This window comes from Carassius carassius, chromosome 12, assembly GCF_963082965.1.
Source record: "Carassius carassius chromosome 12, fCarCar2.1, whole genome shotgun sequence".
Taxonomy (NCBI): Eukaryota; Metazoa; Chordata; class Actinopteri; order Cypriniformes; family Cyprinidae; genus Carassius; species Carassius carassius.
The window spans coordinates 29,188,526-29,212,005 of record NC_081766.1 but is presented as its reverse complement, the minus strand read 5'-3'; the positions used below and the strand labels follow the sequence as shown (position 1 = coordinate 29,212,005).

Sequence of the window (23,480 nt, the reverse complement as noted above, 5' to 3'; positions counted from 1 at the left end):
ATAGAGCGCCCTCTGGCGGCTGTAGACGGTAATGTTTTCTCTTGGTTCATTTGTCTTAGTTCATTTCTCTTGGTTCATGTCAAATTAATTTTGATAAATAAGTCGCACCTGACTTTAAGTCGCAGGACCAGCCAAACTATGAAAAAAAGTGTGACTTATAGTCTGATTTTGTTCCAAACCTGTATGAATTTCTTTCTCCTGCTGAACACAAAAGAAGATATTTTAAAGATTGTCTAATCTGTTTTTGTCCATACAATGATAGTCAGTGGGGTTCCTTTGTGTTCCATAGAAGTCATACTGGTTTGAAATTACATGAGGGTGAATAAATGACAAACTGTCTCTTTAATGTAAGATTTCCATGAGTTCTGGAAAAATATTTTGTGCTGTTCCTCCATAAACCTCTGGATGTGATTCTCAACACACACAGCAAAAGAGAAAAGTGCCGAAGCCAGCGTGTGCTCTGATTGGCTCTGGCACATTACCTCCCATGGATCTCATAATTGGCTTCCATGAGTGTGATTGGCAGTGCAGTGACTTCATTTTCTCTAATTAGTTATTGGCATGATATTGAGCTGTGTCAAATGACCAAGACAGCAGATCCCCAACTCTTTAAGGCGCTTTATGACTCAATCTAGTTTTGCTGATGAATAGATGTCACAGCCCAGTCTATTTCTGCACCCCACCACCTCTTCCTAGAAGATCCTCAGATTTATTGATTTGTTCAGCATTAAAATGGGCAGCTAGAGAAGAACTGCACCTGCTTTCAGAAGAATTTCGTATTTGTCTTCTCACAGTGAAGAGCTGAATCAAGTCAAGGTCTTTATTCTGCAGAGTGTTGTTCCATTTTAGTGTAGCTTGTTCTTTTTGAAGAAGATTGAAACAACAATAAATAGAGTGATGTGTAATAATAAAGAGCTTTGTTGTTGTTGTAGTTGTTGTGTGATACACAGAATCTAACAGCAAGCTGTTTTTAAAAGGAAAAGCCAGTGGAATAGGGAATAGGCCGGATTGAATAAAAGTCAGCTGACTGAAACTGCATGTTGTGAAACACAGGAGAACTTCACAAGAAGTTAAATCATTGCTTCTGCAAAGGATAGTATACTTGTGTTGAATATTAACATGAAATTGATCCATTTTTTCCAATTAATACACGTTTCTTTACTTTTTATTTTATTTATTAAGATTTTGACCTATAGCCAAATATTTAGGCACTGTTTTAGGTTAATGTATTAGGTAATGCAAACTTTTTCAATGTTTTATTTAATAATTAAGAGTAATTGAATGCCAGTTAACATTGTAATGAAATCTACTGCAAACATGCTATAAGATTAGATTAAAAAATAATGTTTGGTGTAATGAAATGTTAAGTCAACCTGTTGAGTTCAGTCTTTCTAGAACCCCAAAGCAATGACTGAAAAGTACTCTAATCTCTGCCTAATCACCGGTCGTACACTACCGGTGAAATTGCAATTTTTTTCATATAAAAAAAAACACATGCTCACCACAGCTACATTTATTTGATCAAAATACAGCAAAAACAGTATTATTGTGAAATATTATCACAAGTTAAATTATTATTCCAATTGTTTTCTTTTGTAATTTATTGTACCAATTTATTTTCATTCCCTAATGCTGATTTAGTGCTCAAATATAATTTATTCTTATTATTATTAGTTTTGCATTCTATGATAAATGGAAAGCTCAAAAGCTTCATTTATTTGAAATCTTTTGTAACATTTTAAATAGTCACTTACCCTTTAATGGATTCTACTGAAGCTCAAAGTAAACTGGCCTACATGTTACATCAAGCTACCACAGCTACAAAATGATAACAGGTGTTAGGCTGTTTTGATTAACTACACCAAATATTGCAAGAACAGCTTTTGATTAGCTGGTATGAGCGGCTGCCCCCTGGGGTCCAATCCGAACGGTGCTGTGCAGGGGTACTAACTCTTCATGACACCAGCAGTGTCATAAATACTGATCTCATTCTGCTCTAGCTCCGCTTCATAGGGCCATATGAGTTTTGGTTTTGTTTGTTTTTCCTGTTTACATTTTTCTGGATTCCATTCTGGATTCTTAACCCTAAATTTGGCAGATATTATGCAACATTTGACTGTTTCTTTTATTTATTTATTTATTTATTTTTGTGTCAGATAAACCAGAGAACTATGACGTGTGGTACGAGAGCCGCTACGAGGAATGCGACAAAGAGGCCTGCCTCTCCTTCTCCAAGGACATCCTCTGCTCTCGAGTCACCGTGGACCACAACTACTATGCTATCTGTCAAAACCTGCTTTCCAGATTCGCCACGTGGCGGGGCACCACGGGCGGTCTCCTCCATGACCCCCCTGCCGACTTGGTCAAAGACGGCCGCCTCACGGCTCTGCTGGACCAGTGCACCAGGCCTCAGAAACAGTACGGTCGCTTCCAGGCAGCTAAAGAACTGCGGGAGTACCTGACAGAACTCACACAGCTGAGCAATACTAACAGGTAGTGTCCAGAACAGGGAACATTCTGTGCCCCCACTCCTCCTCAAAAAAGACTTCTGAAGTAATTTTTACAAATGTGCTACCAGATTCTGGAACACATCCATTCACCATTGGCTCCAGTCCTCTCCAGGGACTAATTAAAGAAGTTTGCACATGAACATGGATTAAAGGGTCGTGTGAAGATCAGCAGACTAGAGGCTCAAACTGCTATGATCACACTGGTGTGTGTGTGTGAGATTGTGAGATGATTGTAATATCTGGTGCTTCAGTGAACCCTTGCTACCAATATAGGTTCTGATAAAGACCCTGTAGTACGGTTTCTAATGAATTAATAAATTGAGGGCTGTAGGTGCACCATGAGAAGGGGTTATAACTGAAGTAATACAGGAAGCTTTGTTTATATTTGGGTGAATTTGAACAAAAACATGTCCAGGTAATGTTTTATAAAAAATGCTTTTAAAAAGATTTGATTAACGTTAATTTAAAGCAATATAATTAAATATATATTTTAAAATATAAATTTAAATCAGTATACATTTTCTTTAAGGAAAATAAATTTTTTTGGTGAAATATTACTTGGATATGTTCTTGACAGGCATTGAGATTCATGCATTTGTGCTTTATTTTAGTCTCTATATTCGATTAACCGTCTGGTTTCTTTGCTATGGGAAGACAAGTCTTAACTGAATTTGAAAGTGTGAATGGTCAAATTATGCCTGTGATGGACGTGACATTTGATCAAGAACTTTTTGGTGAGACATTGATGCATTCAATGCCAGTGATGGTAGTTGAATTGATTTAATAAACAAAATGAAATGAAAATACAAAAAGGAGAACAAAATGGGTTTGAAACAACCAAGTATGCAAAAATTCAAATACCAAAGACTATTATCACCATTGCTTTGACCAAGAGTGTTCAAAAGGGAAACCACAATAAAGCTGTTATTTTTTCATGTTCCTGTCTTCATAACCATTAGAGTTGTTGTTGTTTTCACCTTTTTTTTTGGACCAATGCAGTTAAAATTCCCATATGCTGGCAACCATGACATATCGTCTCCTTCACTTGCACTTGCATTTGCATTGTGTTTACAGAGACAAGTTGCACTACACTGTCAGATCATAGTTTTTCCTCTTAGACCCTTTAATGTTTTGCCCTCTTATCAGTTTTGACTCCATATTTTTAATGTCCCCCCCCCCCCCCTAATAATGTTACCTGTGTGCCATTTTCCATGTTTGTAATGAGCAATACTGGTAGTTGATTGAGCCTAATGAATCATAACTTTTAAAAATGTATCACATTTCATATTGCTTTGTAGGCATTCCAAATTTTTAAATATGATTTATTTTTGTATTTTCTTTAAGAAAAGTCTGCTGTTCTGTATGTGTTTGTTTTGAGACTGGGGAAAAGTCTGGTTGTATTGTGCCTTTCATTCAAAAGTTGTATTTTTGACTGGATAAGAATATAATTATATTAAAGTATGACTACAGTTACCTGCTCTGATTTTTTTTTTTTTTTATTATTGAATCAGCAGTATTGAATTGAATATGAGGTTTGATAACGGCAAATATTCAATTTAAGGCTGCATCATTTTGATTCTTAAGGTAATAAAATATCTTCAGGTGTGTGTATCTCTGAAGACCTCCATATGGTTGCATCTGGAATGAAGCCAACACATATCCTGAGCAGAAGAGAGAGCAGTGTGAGAAGATTAAACTGAACAGAGAATGAACCCGTTATTATTATTATTATTTAGTCTTTCAGCTTCAATATAACTTGAATTGCTTCAGGATAATCAATAGTTATCAGGAGAAACATTATTTTTGTAAGCCAATATACTGTGAATAAATATAAAGTGTTTGTCGTTTGGTTGACCACAGAAGTCATTAATATCAGGGCCTGTAGCTGGAGTCGAGGTCTGCACTCCCCTTTGTGCTTGTTCCTGTGATGAATGGAGTGACTCTGAGCTAAAGTTAAACACCTTCACCAATGGCATCTAAATATAGTCTTCTTCCTCTGGTTGCAAAACCCATGGCAAGAATAAGAGAATACAGAGTAAGCGCCGCTCTGACAGTTTTCGAAATCTAGTGGAGAGGGAAATATTGATAGTAAAAAAAGACATCCAATATCCCAGACAGTCCGAAACCATTCATATTATTCACCCGTTTCATTCACTCTAGGCTAGATCCAGCCAAACGCCAAACAAGCAAGTTTCAGGCTTCTTAAATGGTTTCAGGAGTGGAAAAAGTACCAGTGTCAGAAATGATTTTATTAGAAACCTTTTATTAAGAAGCAACATTTGTGATTTTAAGGAGGAACTTCTTTCAAACCACATAAAAGCATACTACTTATCCTATGAAATGCTGAAAGGCATGTTTTTATGGGTTATGAATAATATCCATATTAAAATATACAAGATATCAAAACAAACACACTGTTAAGACATGCAGTAAATTACCAATCAAAAGTTTGGGGTCAGTAAGAATGATATTGTGAATTTTACAATGTTAAATGAATATGTTATACTTTAATATATTTTAAAAATGTAAAATTTTTTCTGTGATGCAAAACTGAACTTTTAGCAGTCATCAAGAAACATTAATATTACTATTATTATTATCATTATTGTTTTATTATCAATGTTGATAAATATGTGCAGCTTAATATTTAATATATTAAAACAACTATTGTTAAAAATTAGTTTAAAATTATTTAAATGCCTATTGTTAATTAAATGTTGTGCAAATTGATATTTTTGTAGAAACAGATCATTTTAACAGTAGTTTTCAGTATTTAATTATAAGATTTGCTCAGTTAATGGGCCCTATCATACACCCGGCACATGGCGCAAGTGTTTTTGCTAGTTTCATCCCGACACAGTTCTCATTTTCCCGTCCTGTGCCACGTTGTTTAAATATCAAATGCATTTGCGCCCTTTTGTGGATTCATGGGCATGCTGGTCTAAAAAAGAGGTCTGTCCAGGCGCATTGTTGGCGCATTGCTATTTTGAGAAACTGAAAATAGACTGCGCCATAGATCAACTCAAACCTGGTCTAAAGTCAATGATGCAAAATTTATTTTGTTATTTAAAGAGCATGTTAGTAGAAAATGCACCTCTGGGCGGGTCCACAATGCCTCGTTCACTTATTACACAGAGTGACGCGCAGCAGCACACAAAGATTTTAACTATGAAACAATAAAAGATTAAAATGTAAAAGATTATTAAGGTGTAGGCTACATGAATATAAAAATTCCTACATGTCATAATGGATAGCCATTGCATGTTTTAGAATTAGGGTGCCTATTTGCTCGCACGCAAGTAGCTCCGTTTCATCTCTGGAGATGTGTTCTATCTTTGCGCTTGCCTCTTAAAGGGAATGGGAGACGACACTGGTTTATTGCACGTTACGCCCAAAATACACCCATTACTCATTAAGAGAATAGGGACTACCCATTTAGACCATGCGCCCGGGCGCGCGACTATTTTCCTGTTGTTAAACTAGCAATAGTGGTTTCAGGCATGCCCTGAGTGCACCTGAGCATTGCGCTTTAGGCCATGCGCTTAAATCATTAAAATAGAGCCCAATGTGTGGGCTGCTTAGTGGCCATAAGTTCAGAAAAAAAATCATTATTTCATTGACACGATAGTCTGAAGATTTACAAGTCAAGATACTGGTCATGACCTCAATGTCCTGTCTGAATGCAGTTTAAAACATGCTGGAAGTCTTTATTTTTATTTTAGAAAGTCCATGCAGGGCGACCTTTGCCAATGTGAACTGAAGCCTCTCAGGCTGTTTAGACTGGGGTCACTGCACCTTCAGTGAGAATGGAAAAGTGGATTTATGACAACTTTATATAAAGAACAGATCAAGTTTTAGCCTATATATATATATATAATATATATATATATATATTTACATAAAACAGTACATTATTCGTTGCATGTGTGCACCAAATAATGTAATAATAATGTTTTATTTGAATGATGTTGCTTCAGAAAACACCAGATCCTAAATTAGAACACATCTGCACGTTATGGTCGGAGGAACGTCCAGCTGTGTGGGGTTATATAAACTGTTTCATTATCTGGATGTTTGGTCAGGTTTACAGAGTGAACTTCATGAATCAATTTGCTAGTGGCAAATCTACAGCTGCGAATAATGTTATTCAGTCTCAACGGGGAACGCTTGCATATTGCAGCCACTCTGTTGCTGATTATACAGACAAAAACATCAGATCATAAATGTCAGCATGTACTCGGAAGAACCACATGGCTGTGGTTTTCTGTCATTTGTGCTGTAAGCACAGATGTTGCAGCTATATTTCACTGTAAATAGGGGCAGCAGGAAAGAAGCTAATGAGCAGCTTCTGGAGGGGAACTGTGTGTGTGTGTGTGTGTGCTTATTCTTCGTGCAGAGATGAGAAACTGAGTGCAAATAAAGATAAAAAAAAGAGATCTAAATGATAAGCACCTGATCTGACAGTGCCGACAACACCATAATCTATATCTACCATCAACTAAGAGCTCAAATCAGAACACACAGAATCTTTATCTAAACTGTAGCTAGAGACTGCAGCTGCCTTCTGTCAGCATCCTACAGTAAGACAAATATTAACTCACAAATGACTGATTTGGGCACTGTACACAGGCATCAACTATGAAAGTTTGATTTCAAAACTGGTGATGTGAGAGGACATCTTTTATTCTCTTTATTTTGCTATACTGTATTAATATATACATAGTACAATAATATAGGTACACAAATGTAAGGGTAAAATTGCAATTGTTTAAAGTGATTTTAGCCATTTTATAAATATTTGTCAGAAGGGTCCAGCCACCAGAATCCCTATGAATTAAAATATGTTTATCATCAACATATCCTCATCCATCTTGGCTTTATATTTTTAAGTGAACTAAATATATCTAGCACTAGTTTGAAATATTTAGTTTTTAAATTATTTGCCAAGATGGTGGATAAAATGCGGATTGTAAATATAATTCACTGCTGACAACTATTAATAAAGATTAACTATTTAAGTCCTAAATAATGAGCCTTTTTTTCCACTGCGTTAAATATACACACAGTTTTGAGGTGAAATAGTCACGTTTTAATTATTTTAAACAATTATAGATATTTGCCAGCAATGGATAATTTATAGGAATATTTATAATCCACATTTTGTCCACCATCTTCAGTGTTTATTTATTCTCTGAGTTAAGTATACATATTACACAAATTTGGGGATAAAATATTATTTTTTCCCCTGTACATTTTAACTAATTTTACTGATAATTTCCAGTATTCCATGAACTAGAAGTATGTTTATAATAAGTTTTTTCATTCACCATCTTGAAGTTATATTTTTCAATTAACTAAATACTTTTAACGTGCAATTTTGGGGAAAAAAATTGTCTTTTTAACCTTTTTTCTTTCTTTTTTTTAAATTAATGTGTTATACGTATATTTGTTATCAACATTTTGTCCATCATCTTGTATTTACATGCATTATGGGAAGTGTTGTAGTCGAGACCAGCTCATTCGAGTCCGAGTAAAGACCAAGACCAGAGGTGATTGGGTCTGAGACAAGACCTAAAGAAATCTTCAAGAGTATGTAAAATGTTTGGTGGAAACAATAAAATTGGTACCATACTCAAACAGTATATCAAATATAACATGGCATGTACAATGTATTTTGATATAGGTTTAAAAAATATTATCAGTAAAGGGTAAAAAGGCCACATATCATATATTGTTTCTTTTTTAGAGTCTTACTGCACATGAACTCTTTGTGGTTTTTATATGCAAACTGAATAATAGATGATGTAACAGACGTTTTAAAAAATTGTGTTAAGTGTTAATGTAAGTCCATGAGACATCCTGACCTGAGTCCTGCTGCCTCTACACTAACGTTACGCTAACACCTCATGTCACAAGAAAAATCACCAATCATTGAACGTGTCAATCATACATCAATTTAAAGAAATATTAACATACAGTAATAATCATGAAATATTTTGTCTGGGACTCGAGTGGACTCGGGAATAAGTCTGATTCCTAATAGTCAATACTGAGTCAAAATGCACACAAGTCCATGACAAGACCAAGACCATTAAAATACGGTCTCGAGACCGAGTTCAAGACGGAGTCCGAGTCTCGAGTACTCAACACTGATTATGGGACTGTCTTAAGTGTCTTAAAGTCTTAAGTGGCAGCATAATGAAGTTGCCTACAATTTGAAATTAACTTTGCATCTGGATTATGCCTATTATATCTTAAAATGGTGCATATGTAGGCATCTCACTTGGTCTTGGAGCAGAGCTGGAGTCTTTTCTGTTAGTACAGTTCTATGAGATGGCCACAGGCACTGGGGTTAGAGAAACAAAGTGTGCTTGGAAAACCAACACAGCGGGGCGTCTGAACAGCTGTGCCCCCACTACTCTCACTGCCCACATGACCAACCCACAGAACACACATAGGATGGGATTACTATTGACCCAAGCAAAAGAAGAGAGAGAGAGAGAGAGAGAGAGAGAGAGAGAGAGAGAGAGAGAGAGAGAGAGAGAGAGAGAGAGAGAGACATCACTGGGGGACATTTAGAGCTGTGCTGGCCTCACAATCAGCTCTGAGTGTTTTTGCGCACATTTATGTGTGTGTGTGTGTGTGTGTGTGTGTGTAGGACCAAACACTGGCCCCTCTGCCATCCATCTCTATTACTGGCACAAATAACACAGAACTGCAGGACACAGTGTTGTTCAGTTCTTTCTCATTGCTCTTGTCCTTAAAAGCAAACTTCAGAAGACATAGTTTTCTTTAAAGGTAGAATTCACTGAAAAAAAAGGTAATTTACTCTTTCTAATGTCAATTTAAACTCTTATAGCACTTTCTTTCTTGGAATGAAAAATAAGATATTAAGCAAAATGTTCACACTGCTCTGTCATGTACATGTGAACAGAGACACTGACACAAACATTCAGGTATAGTGCGTAATGATGTGTTGTGCCAGGTGTGGTTGACATAAATGAGAATTCAGTGTTAGCTTTGTGTGCCGTCTGGCTTCAGATGATGTAGAATATAATGTACAATATCTGCTACTTCAGCAAAGACCTTGGCAACTGCACAAGCCCTAAGTGAAGACCTTGGCATCTAGATGAGCCCTTTGTCACAGATCCATATGAACGTGCCGTGCCAGTACCAGCTGGGACCAAATGCAGTTTTATCAAGAAGGATGTTCATCGTGCTTAAGGTTAGTAATAAGCCAGTCATCTATTACTGGCTAAAGAGCTGATCTATCTTCATGTTTTTCAACCTGCTGGACACAATACAACTCTTCTCTCCCACCTAATGCTGGTGTGATGTACCTCGCTCAATATACACCATATTTGTTTACTGAGTCCAGAAGAGAACTAGTCCCCCAGCGCAGTCCGGTTTATCCCAAGTTTTTTTCTCCACTTCTGTCACCTAATGGAGTTTGGGTTCCTTGCCATGGTTGGCTTCTGGCTTGCTTAGTTGGGGTCTGAAAGACATGTTTAGTCATTTATTTATATGACCGCATTGACTGACAGCATGCGAACAGATGAGAATAAAATTTGAACTGAATTAAGATGGATGTTGGTCCTGTTGTTTTCTGTAGAGGTGCTTTACAGTTCTATCTTGCAACATAAACTAATAATACATAATACTAAAAGTAGCACCTACGTCTGGAACAGCTTAGAAGAATCAAATTAATCTACCTCTTATATAAAAACATGACTTCAGATTCATTTTAAAAAGCCTATCGTGTAGCATATCTTCTCACGAGCAAACACCTGTCACTCATCATCATGCAATCACCCTGATCTGTTATATATATGAATCTGTCAATAATAATAATAATAATAATATCATCATCATATCATTAATGTTGACCTGGTTTAACTTACTTTTATGTGATAGCCCTATAGTCTAATATGGGCCCTGTGCCTATCTCTGGGTTACTATACCTTAGAAAAAAGATATGCATTAAAACAGATTGTGTGTGGTATAGCTTAATAGTTCTTGTAATTATGTGCCGATTTTTTCAGTTGTTTATGTTGCCCCCCCAAACAAGCCTAATGCCATTTTTGAAAAATCGCTTACCCCACCTTTAAAGAGGCAATACATGCAAGTGGTATAAAGTCTTAAAGGGGCCACACACACAAGCCGTTTATACATTAGAGTTTCTATGACAAATGAGGAGAAAATTATTAGAGAGAAAGATGTCAAATTTGCTGTCACTCCCTCAGCTGTTGTGTTACAAACACTCTGGCAGCAGTGTTAACTAGTAACTGTAATTTATATTTAATCAGCTAATCACATGGCAGCAACTCAATGCATTTAGGCATGTAGACATGGTCAAGATGATATGCTGAAGTTCAAACCGAGCATCAAAATGGAGAGGTAAGGTGTTATAAGTGACTTTGAATGTGGCATGGTTGTTGGTCCCAGAAGGGCTGTTTTGAGTATTTCAGAAACTGCTGATCTGCTGTTATTTTCACTCATAACCTTTTCTAAGGTTTACAGAAAGTGGCCAAAAAAGAGAAAATATCCAGCGAGTGGCAGTTCTGTGGGCATAAAAGCCTTGTTGATGCCAGAGGACAAAGGAGAACAGACAGACTGGATTGAGCTGGTGGAAAGGTAACTCAAAGAACCACTCATTACAAACTGTGGCTACAATTCACACGGGCTCTCCAAAATTGGACAATAGAAGACTGGAAAAGGTTGCCTGGTCTGATGAGTCTCGATTTCTGCTGTGACATTCAGATTATGGTGTCAGAATTGGCATTAAGCAACATGAAAGCATGAATGAATTTAGCATTGTACCAGATGTTCAGGCTGCTGCTGCTGCTGTAATGATGTGAGACATATTTTCTTGGCACACATTGGGATCCTCAGTACCAACTGAGCATCGCTTAAATACCACAGCTTACCTGAATATAGTTGCTGACCATGTTCCTCCACCACAATGAATCCATCTAGTTTGTTACTTCCAGATAACGCGCCAAGCCACAAACCTTAAATCATCTCAAACTGGTTTCTTCATTGTTACAATGAGTTTGCTTTATTCAAATGGCCTCTCTAGTCATCAGATGTCAATTGACTAGAGCACATTTGGTATGTGTTGGAACAGGAGATTCGCTTTTTTTTTCTTCAATAAGCTGCTTCACTTGAAAATGTCACAACACAAAAATACATTGAAACCTTTGTTTAAGCCAAGCTTTAAAACATTGTCAAACAATCAAGATTCAAACCTGCAATCTCCTACAGACATGATAATTTCAAAGAACACTCCTCTGAGTCACAGTTTTAAGTCAAAAATTGAGCCCATCTAAAGGTGAAAGTCTAGAATTGCACTGGGCTACTGTTATGATAATATATATATATATATATATATATATATATATATATATATATATATATAAATATATATATATATATATATATATATATATATATTTTTTTTTTTTTTTTTTGGGAGCTTGACAGTCACTTGCATTGGATAGAAACGTAATAATATGCCTAAAGAGCCACAGAGCTATGGTGGTGGTGAATATAATATATATCCAATTTCCCTTCCACAGTTTCTCCCTATATCTTTCACTTTTTAAGCAATAAAGCTCGCCTAAGGGCTTGAAAATCTCTGTTGAGTCTTTTTGTGCTGAATCTTCAATTTTCACCTTTGAGAGCAGACCAGGTTTTCCATCTCTATTAAATGAATGGAGAGTAAAGACCTGAGGTGCATCCACAGATCAAATGCATTGACATGCTGACTCAGGTGCAGGATGTTCTGAGACACCGGCAACTATATAGCATGGCAGCACTGATCAATAGCGACGCTTGCGATTCAGGACGCTTCCGTGCCGAGCCAACAAATTGGGAAGCTTTGACTTCATCTTTTGATCAACATTTTACCCTGATGAAGATCAGTGCAGAGCAACATGATGTTGACAACATGCCTCTTCCAGAGTGAGCTCACTTCCAAGGAAGATTAGAAAAGGTCTCTGGGTTTCAACCATGTGTGGATTGAGGGGCTCACAAACTTCTGTAATCAGAAGTATTTTAAATGAAAGAACTTTAATTAATCAAAGTTGACAATTATGATGTTATAAAATATTAAATTTCAAATACACGCTGTTCTTTGCTGTTTACTTTTAATCAAAGAAAGAAAGAAAAAACAACATAAAAAATTCTTACCGAATAATAATAATAATAATAAAATCGGTAACACTTTAGTATAGGGTCCAATTCACACTAATAACTAGTTGCTTATTAGGAGGTCTATTATTAACATATTGGCTGTTTATTAGTGCTTATAAAGTACATATAATGTATGACATTCCATAATCCTACCCAATACCCTAAACTTAACAACTACCTTATAAACTATTAATAAGCAGCAAATAAGGAGTTAATTGAGGCAAAAGTCATAGTTAATGGTTAGTTAATAGTGAGAATTGGACCCTAAAATAAAGTGTGACCAGAATCTTTCCCACTGTATAGCTATCAGGATTGGACTGTCTTTGTTGTGTTTCTCCCTCATGTGCCCTTATTTGGTCGTTCCTGTTCCTGTCCTTGTTGTCCCTTAGTTAGTCAATCTATTCACCTGTGTTCCTCCCAATTTCCTCGTCAAGTCATGTATTTAGTTCCAGTCTGTGCGTTCCTCCTTTGTTGGGCCTACCAGTTGTGTACGTGTGTCTTCCTTCCCTTCTAAGTGTGGAGTTACCCTGTGTGTTGGGTTGAATATATATATATATATATATATATATATATATATATATATATATATATATATATATATATATATATAACCGCTATATATATATATATATATATATATATATATATATATATAGAGAGAGAGAGAGAGAGAGAGAGAGTATGTAAAATTAATTCTAACTTATTGATTACTAATTAATCTAAATATAGAGTTAGGGTTAGTTTGTTTGTTAGTATTAGTTTTATAACATTAGTTAACAATTCATCATCATTATTATTATTATTATTATTATCTTAGTTCATTTCAGTATTTAAATTAACTGCAGGCTTTCAGTCACAACAATCTGGAGCTGAACATGCACTGAACTGTGGAGATGATTGTTGTCTTTCAGGAAACCCCCCTGCACTCACTCCCCTCACTCACCATCATGAACAGCACTGTGGCTGCAGTATTCAGGTCATTCAGGTTCCTGAGCATCATCATTTCACATAACCTGAAGTGGGACTATCACATTGACTCCACTGTGAAAAAGCCCCAACACAGGTTTTACTATCTTCATCAAATGAAAAAGTTCAACCTTCCACAGGTGCAGATGATACAGTTTTACTCAGTTGTTATTAAGTTTGTACTGTACACTTCTATAACTGTCTGGTATGGGTCAGCCAACAAATCCGATATAAGAAGAATGTAATGGACTGTTAGGACAGCTGAAAGAATGAAGAAATGGGGAGGTAACATCATCACATACCCCTCTCAGCCTAGCCACAACCTGTTTGCACTTCTCCCCTGCAGGCAGACGTTATAGATTTCTGTGCACTAGAACATCTAGGCATAAAAACAGCCCCAACCATGCCATTTCCAGCTTAATAATAATAATAATTCCTTACATTTATATAGCGCTAGGCACTCAAAGCGCTTACATAGTCAGGGGGTATCTCCTCATCCACCACCAGTGTGCAGCATCCACCTGGATGATGCGACGGCAGCCATAGTGCGCCAGACCGCCCACCAGACACCAGCTTACTGGTGGAGAGGAGACTGAGTGATGAAGCCAATCAGTAGATATGGGGATTGTTAGGAGGCCATGATAGTCAGAGGCCAATGGGCAAATTTAGCCAGGATGCCGAGGTCACACCTCTACTCTTTTCGAAAGACATCCTGGGATTTTTACTGACCACAGAGAGTCAGGACCTCGGTTTAACGTCTCACCTGAAGGACATATATGTATATGTATAGCTTAAACAGTTTACACAGATATTACCACCTGTCTTCTGTAATTTGTCATTTCTTAATAACTAATTATTGTCTTTCTCTCAAGTATTATGTAAATAAATATACAGATTTTTATTTATACAACTGTATATAGAGTAAATAATGTGCAAATCTGTACTAAATTTTTTCTGTATCAGATATATACCACATTATAATTATTATTGTTGTTGTTTTCTTTTCCTAGTCTTATTTAAATGTTTTATTCAGTTCTCAATGTCATGTGTGTATTTGTGTATGTATGTTTTTACCAAGAGAAAAAAAAGGCATTGGCAAGTAAAGCTTATTCTGGTATTTACTAATACATTTTGAAATCAAAAGTAAAAATTAAAAACATAAGTTAATGCACTGTGAACTCATTTGAATCAACAATGAACTTGTTTTTATTTATTAACTAACTAATAAATGTGTTTAAAAGTCACCCATATACATTACCTAACAATTAGATTGTGAAGCGTTATTTTTTTTTTCTTCTTTTTTTTTGCGTGCAGTTTTACAAATTCAGAGCAAAAACAGTTTATTAATCCACAAGTCTTTTCAATGGCTAAAGGAACAGGACCCTTATTGTCTATTTTTGGTACGTTTATAAATGAAAATCCACAAATAGAATACTTGTAGTATAGCCCTAACCATGCATTTGTACTGTGAATTTAGCCTCTCTGAGCAGGGAGAGATTAACACAGCTCAGTGGTCTCAGCATGTCAGGTCAAAGTGAGTATCACACTAAAGACAAAGCAGCCAGCTGGAGCCTCAATCTTGTATTTAATTCCTTGCCGTATTCGTGCATGTGGCATATTGAATAAACCCAAAGAAGTGGAAAGCCAAGTGTAAGACCAGGCAATAGACCGACATAATTGGCTTCCTCTCTAGGGTGAATTGATATGGGTGTTAAATAAGTTTTACGTCTAATTGTAACAGATCATCCATGCTAGCCATATGTAATATTATGTGACTCTGATTCCCTTGCTTACAGTGTATGTGTGTTGTAAGTGGAAAATGTTGATGCTAATTTGTGCTAATTATAAAAGCAGTACCACGCTGAAAAAAAGATGAGTGAGGTTTCCTCAAGGAAAGATTTCTATAAATGTTGAACACTCATTGCCAGCATGTAATGGCATTTTAGATGAGGATGGACAGGAGGCGATGCTATTTTCGGATGCATCAAAGTGCCGCACCACCATACATACCAACCAGACAAATCTGATTTAAAGTGAATTTGCTGCTGAAAAACAGAGGCAGACACTCTGAGACGCACAAAATGAAAATAATCAGATGTAGTAGCGCAGAGAAGGAGAAAGCTTACTGTGCTAATGTGTTGCGTTTCCTCATTTATGCTGATGCATTAGCAACGGCTCCTGTCCTCGTTGAAAATACTTATAGCTCCCTTCGAGACTTGGAAACCTAGCATTAAAACACACACGGTGCATTCACATTTATATTTATTCATTTAGCTGACGCTTTTATCCAAAGCGAATTACAATTGCTATATATCACACTCATTGTTTGCCTGGTGCTCGTGTTCTCGATGTTTCTGCGCAGATACCCGCGATCCTGAAGGCCGACGAGAGCCCCAGAGCGGGCGTGCTTCACGCCGGGGTTAACGACACCACGCTGCGGCAGACGGAGACGCTGAAGAGGGACTTCAGCAGCCTGATCGAGACGGTTCGCAGCACGACGCCCACGGCGACAATCGTCGTGTCAGGACCACTGCCCACGTATCGACGAGGACACGAAAGGTTCAGTAGACTTTTTGCTTTAAATGAATGGTTGTTGTCATGGTGTAAAGAACAGAAACTGCTATTTGTTAATAACTGGAATCTTTTCTGGGAGCGTCCTAGGCTGTTTCGCGCTGATGGATTACACCCCAGCAGAATCGGAGCGGAGCTGCTCTCTGACAACATCTCCAGGACACTTCGCTCCATGTGACTAGTAAGACAATTCTCTAATAACTATTATGATGAGTTTTGTTCCACCCGCTTAAATGATAAAAGTACTTGCGCTGTAAAAACTATTAAGACTGTGTCTGTTCCCCGAATAGTGAGGTCAAAATATAATGTAGGATCTAGAAAAAATCTTATCGTAATTAAACCAGAAAAATGTAAAGTAAATGAACAAAAACAATTTTTAAAGTTTGGGCTCATAAATATTAGATCACTCACACCCAAAGCAGTTATTGTAAATGAAATGATCACAGAAAATAGTTTTGATGTACTCTGCTTGACTGAAACCTGGCTAAAACCAAATGATTATTTTGGTCTAAATGAGTCTACTCCACCAAACTACTGTTATAAGCATGAGCTCCGTCAGACTGGTCGTGGCGGAGGTGTTGCAACAATATATAGTGATATTCTCAATGTTACCCAGAAAACAGGATACAGGTTTAACTCTTTTGAAATACTTCTGCTAAATGTTACACTGTCAGACATGCAAAAGAAGTCTAATGTATCTCTTGCTCTGGCTACTGTTTATAGACCACCAGGGCCGTATACAGAATTCCTAAAAGAATTTGCAGATTTCCTCTCAGACCTTCTAGTTACAGTTGATAAGGCGCTAATCATGGGAGATTTTAATATTCACGTTGATAATGCAAATGATACATTAGGACTTGCGTTTACTGACCTAATAAACTCCTTTGGAGTCAAGCAAAATGTCACCGGGCCCACTCATCGTTTTAATCATACACTAGATCTAATTATATCACATGGAATCCATCTTACTGCTATAGATATTGTACCCCAAAGTGATGATATTACAGACCATTTCCTTGTATCGTGCATGCTGCGTATAACTGATATTAACTATATGTCTCAGCGTTACCGTCTGGGCAGAACTATTGTTCCAGCCACCAAAGACAGATTCGCAAATAACCTGCCTGAACTATCTCAACTGCTATTTGTACCCAAAAATACACATTAATTAGACGAAATTACTGACAACATGGGCACTATTTTCTCTAATACATTAGAAGCTGTTGCCCCCATCAAATTGAAAAAGGTTAGAGAAAAATGTACTGTGCCATGGTATAACAGTAATACTCACTCTCTCAAGAAAGTAACTCGTAGTCTTGAACGCAAATGGAGAAAAACTAACTTGGAAGTTTTTAGAATTGCATGGAAAAACAGTATGTCCAGCTATAGACAGGCTCTAAAAACTGCTAGGGCAGAGCATATCCACAAACTCATTGAAAATAACCAAAACAATCCAAGGTTTTTATTTAGCACAGTGGCTAAATTAACAAATTACCAGACGCCACCTGATTCAAATATTCCACCAACGTTAAATAGTAATGACTTTATGAATTTCTTCACTGATAAAATAGATAACATTAGAAATACAATAGCGAATGTAGATTCTACAGCGTCTAACACTTCAGTTTCATCCATCGCACCCAAAGATAAACTGCAGTGCTTTACAAATATAGGACAGGAAGAGCTAAATAAACTTATCACTGTATCTAAACCAACAACATGTTTATTAGATCCTGTACCCACTAAATTACTAAAAGAGCTGTTACCTGTAGCCGAAGAACCGCTTCTCAATATCATTAACTCGTCGTTATCTTTAGGTCACGTCCCAAAACCATTCAAGCTGGCGGTTATCAAGCCTCTTATTAAGAAACCAAAACTAGATCCTAGTGTACTGGCAAATTATAGGCCTATTTCAAATCTTCCATTTATGTCTAAAATTAATGATAATGATCTGTATGAAGAATTTCAGTCGGGTTTTAGGCCCCACCATAGCACAGAAACTGCACTTGTTAAAATTACAAATGACCTGCTTCTTGCGTCAGATCAAGGCTGCATCTCATTTCTAGTCTTACTTGATCTTAGTGCTGCGTTCGACACCATAGATCATGACATACTCATAGATCGATTACAAAACTATACAGGTATTCAAGGGCAGGCTCTAAGATGGTTTAGATCCTACCTGTCCGATCGCTACCATTTTGTTTACTTAAATGGGGTGTCATCTCATTTATCATCAGTAAAATATGGAGTGCCACAAGGATCCGTCCTAGGTCCCCTTCTATTTTCAATATACATGTTGCCCCTTGGTAATATTATTAGAAAATACGGAATTAGCTTCCACTGTTATGCTGATGATACTCAGCTATATATCTCAACGAGACCAGATGAAACTTCCCAATTATCTAAGCTAACAGAGTGTGTTAAAAATGTAAAAGATTGGAGGACAAATAATTTTCTCCAATTAAATTCGGATAAGACAGAGATATTAATTATTGGACCAAAAAACACCACACAGAATCTTGTAAATTACAATCTGCAACTAGACGGATGTACTGTTACTTCCTCTACAGTCAGAAATCTGGGTGTTATATTGGACAGCAATTTGTCTTTTGAAAATCATATTTCCAATGTTACAAAAACTGCATTCTTCCATCTTAGAAACATTGCCAAGCTACGAAACATGTTATCTGTTTCTGATGCAGAAAAGCTAGTTCATGCATTCATGACCTCTAGACTGGACTATTGTAATGCACTTCTAGGTGGTTGTCCTGCTTCGTCAATAAACAAGCTACAGGTAGTCCAAAATGCAGCAGCTAGAGTCCTTACCAGGTCAAGAAAATATGATCATATTACCCCAATTTTACAGTCTCTGCACTGGCTACCTATTAAGTTCCGTATCAGTTACAAATTATCATTACTTACCTATAAGGCCCTAAATGGTTTAGCTCCTGCGTACCTAACTAGCCTTCTACCACGCTACAACCCATCACGCACCCTAAGGTCACAAAACGCTGGACTTTTGGTAGTTCCTAGGATAGCAAAGTCCACTAAAGGAGGTAGAGCTTTTTCACATTTGGCTCCCAAACTCTGGAATAGCCTTCCTGATAATGTTCGGGGTTCAGACACACTCTCTCTGTTTAAATCTAGATTAAAAACGCATCTCTTTCGCCAAGCATTCGAATAATGTATCTCTTAAATTGTGAATGTAGTTGCATCTGCATTTTTATTCTTTAGCTTGGGTTAAACTAATTTTACTTTGTTGGATCAGCAGCTATGCTAATAATGTCTCTATTTTGTTTCTATGTTTTGCCACGGGATTTACATCCCGTGGTAACTAGGATTTACACAAGCTCCAGTCTGGATCCAGAACACCTGAGAAGAGATGATGCTGACCCTCAGAGGACCCCAGATGATCCTAACCTTGAATCAACAAAACTAACAATTATTGGTACATGTGTGACTGCATCATATAATTACTATTAATTAATAATATTGATAGTTCATCATCTAGCTGTCACACACCTGGACTCATTTTGTGTGTTTTTGCCCCTGTGACCCAGTTTCTGTCTTCGTGTCTGGTTTGATTAGTTTCCAGGTGTGTCTCTTCATTTCCCCATGTGTTCCATGTCCCTGTTAATTTAGTCATGCCATCCACCTGTGTTTCCCCATTATCCCTTGTATAAAAGCCTTGTCCTTTCAGTTCTGTTTGTCGGGTCTACTCGTCTTCTTGTTACTCGTTACTAGTTGCTTGTCCACTTGTCCATTTGTTACTTGTCACTTGCCACTTGTTACCTGTTACTTGCCACTTGCCACCTGTTATCTGCTACTTACCTTGCCTATGTTTTATTTAATAAATCCTTGTTTCGTTTATCCCTCGGCTTCGTGTTCCTTCCAGCAGCGTAAGCCGTGACAGAAGACCCGACCTGAAAAAGTTTAAAAAACTGCGTGTTTTCCCTCCGTTTTGTTTTCCGTTTTTTCACAGTCTTTTTCTTTCCGTAGTGTGTCATGGATCCCCTCTATCGCCCCGAATACCTCCTCCTCCTGCTGGAGCAGGAGGGACTGTCTCTCGAGGACCATACCAGACGGTTTCTCTGGATAGCTAATGCCACCAGCTACCCGGACCACGCGCTCTGCACCTTTTATCACGCCAGCCTGAACTCCAGGTGCAGAGCGTTGTCGCCCGAAGATGGTCCTCGGGAGGATTTCGCCGCCTTTATAGAGTGGAATCTGGTGAGAAATGGGTCACCTCTCACGGTCGGCCCAATGGAGGATCTCGCCAGGTCCACTCTGGACCCAGAGCCCAGCCTACAATCTCCCCACGGTACGAGGCATAAGCCCGAGCCCACCAATGACGGAGAGCCAGAGAGCAACCCGTCAGACCAGGTGCGAGAGCCGGCGACACTGCCCACCACGAGGGAGCAAAATGTGGAGCGCCAATTGGGTCAAAATGAGGGGGTTTCCAGTTCACCTATGCCAGATGCCGGAAGGGCTCCTGATCTTCCGTTAAGCCCAGGACGGGCTCCTGATCCTCCTGTAAGCCCAGGACGGGCTCCTGATCCTCTGTTAAGCCCAGGAAGGGCTCCTGATCTTCCGTTATGCCCGGGACGGGCTCCTGATCTTCCGTTAAGCCCAGGACGGGCTCCTGATCCTCCTGTAAGCCCAGGACGGGCTCCTGATCCTCTGTTAAGCCCAGGAAGGGCTCCTGATCTTCCGTTAAGCCCAGGACGGGCTCCTGATCCTCCTGTAAGCCCAGGGCGGGCTCCTGATCCTCCTGTAAGCCCAGGACGGGCTCCTGATCCTCTGTTAAGCCCAGGAAGGGCTCCTGATTCCCCGTTAAGCCCAGGACGGGCTCCTGTTCCCCCGTTAAGCCCAGGACGGGCTCCTGATCCTCCTGTAAGCCCAGGACGGGCTCCTGATCCTCTGTTAAGCCCAGGAAGGGCTCCTGATTCCCCGTTAAGCCCAGGACGGGCTCCTGTTCCCCCGTTAAGCCCAGGACGGGCTCCTGATCCTCCTTTAAGCCCAGGACGGGCTCCTGATCCTCCGTTAAGCCCAGGACGGGCTCCTGATCCTCCATTAAGCCCAGGAAGGGCTCCAGCCCCAGAGCTTACTCCAATGCCTGCTCCTCCAAGATTCCCACCCTCCCACCCACTCCTGCCTCCTCCTCCGCTGTCGTCTGGCTGCCCCTCTGCTCGCCCTCAGCCTACCATCATTGTGGTGCGAGCTCAGCGGGACCGCCATCCTCCAGCGACGCCTTGGTCGGCGTCTCCCTCACCTCCGCCTCCAGCCTCTGAGGCCTGGACTCCGCCTCGGCCCGTTGACCCGTCGGCTCCACCATGGCTCCTAGCTCCTTCCTCTCCGCCGTGGCCCGGCAGTCCGCAGGCTCTGCCTGGCTCCCTCGTCCCTCCGGCTCCGCCTTGGTCTGGCGTCGTCCATCCTATGCCTCGGGACTCCACTCCTCCGGCTTCGCCTCATCCCTCCGTCCCTCCGGCTCCGTCAGGCTCCTTCATCCCCTCGGCTACACCTCAGTCCTCGGTCACTCTGGCCTCACCGCGGCCTTCCGGATCCACATCGCCGCGTCAGTCACCAGAGCCATCAGTTCCGCCTAGGACCTCCGGTTCCTCCCCGTCACCCTGGCTCTTCGGCTCTTCGGCTCTCCGTCTCCGCCTCGGGCTCCTCCTCCACTTGCTCCGGTGCCGTGGGTCGAGTCCCTGGAGTCGGTGACCATTCCTCCTCCATGGCTCCTTCCTCCGTCGGCCCCACCTTGGGCCGTTATGGCTGTGGCCTGGGTCCTGCTGGGTACCTCCTGTTTCAGATCCTTCCTGTCTCCTCCCTGGCTCCTCCCTCCGTCATCTCCTCCCTGGCTCCTCCCTCCGTCATCTCCTCCCTGGCTCCTTCCTCTGTGGTCCCTGTCTGCTGGACTCCCTTTGTTGTTTCTACGGTGCGAGGACGCACCTACCGGGAGGGGGGAGTACTGTCACACACCTGGACTCATTTTGTGTGTTTTTGCCCCTGTGACCCAGTTTCTGTCTTCCGTGTCTGCTTTGATTAGTTTCCAGGTGTGTCTCTTCATTTCCCCATGTGTTCCATGTCCCTGTTAATTTAGTCATGCCATCCACCTGTGTTTCCCCATTATCCCTTGTATAAAAGCCTTGTCCTTTCAGTTCTGTTTGTCGGGTCTACTCGTCTTCTTGTTACTCGTTACTAGTTGCTTGTCCACTTGTCCATTTGTTACTTGTCACTTGCCACTTGTTACCTGTTACTTGCCACTTGCCACCTGTTATCTGCTACTTACCTTGCCTATGTTTTATTTAATAAATCCTTGTTTCGTTTATCCCTCGGCTTCGTGTTCCTTCCAGCAGCGTAAGCCGTGACACTAGCTGACTACATCTTGTATTATTATTATTATTTTTATTTTTCTAAAATCCTGTCAAACGTGCACAAACTACTAGCTACTACTAAATATTGTAGAAACATAATTTTCTGTAAAGTTGCTTTGTAACGATTTGTATTGTAAAAAGCACTATACAAATAAACTTGATTGAATTGAATTGAATATATGTCAGAGGTCACACGCCTCTGGAGCAACTAGGGGTTAAGTGTCTTGCTCAGGGACACATTGGTGTCTCACAGTGGATTCGAACCCAGATTTCTCACACCAAAGGCATTATCCACTGCGCCAACACCACCCCATTGCTTTCAAAATGGGTCTGTGTTTATTTTCTGAATGGCCAACCATCTGGTGGAATGCTCTTCTGGTGAAATTTTATGTGGTGCACACTTGGAAATGTGTAATTTAAAGTCGTGGTGTATAATCTGGACTGCAGTGAAGACAAGTTATGATTTTAAAAGGCATAAACTGTATTTATAAGGAGAAAAATTGTGTCGATATAGGACGCTAATAAGATTATTCTATTTTTAGGAAAATTCATCTTAATTTTTCAACATCTAGGCTTCATTGATCTTGGTAATAGGTGAACACAGACAGTGTCTCTGATAAGGTAACAAATGGGTGAGCTATCAAAGTGTATTGCTGAAATATTTGACTAAACTCTCATTCTCACTCAAGTAAAAAAAAGGCAGTGGCAGATTCGACGGCAGATGATCAATAAAGCTCAGAAAGCAGTGGGTTCCCTAAGGGCATATGCTGATGCTCCATCAAAGCGAATATATCCAGCTGTGTGCTGCTGCCAGGAATGAAATTATAACTGGCAATAATTGGCACAAATCTTAGTGACTTAT

General features: G+C 39.3%; 1 protein-coding gene and 1 long non-coding RNA gene across 3 annotated transcripts in view; both read left to right on the top strand.

Moving 5' to 3' along the window:
- dipk2aa (divergent protein kinase domain 2Aa) overlaps window positions 1-2,595 on the top strand; it is a 31,487-nt gene extending 28,892 nt beyond the window's left edge. For both annotated transcript variants that reach the window (XM_059564034.1, XM_059564035.1), the window contains one exon: window positions 2,157-2,595. In XM_059564034.1, the coding sequence (XP_059420017.1) occupies window positions 2,157-2,497 (341 nt within the window). In that variant the 3' untranslated portion in view covers window positions 2,498-2,595. The remainder of the gene's footprint in view (window positions 1-2,156) is intronic.
- Window positions 1-23,480, top strand: part of LOC132155193 (uncharacterized) — a 530,067-nt gene that overhangs the window by 327,171 nt on the left and 179,416 nt on the right. The gene's annotated exons all lie outside the window — the stretch shown is intronic.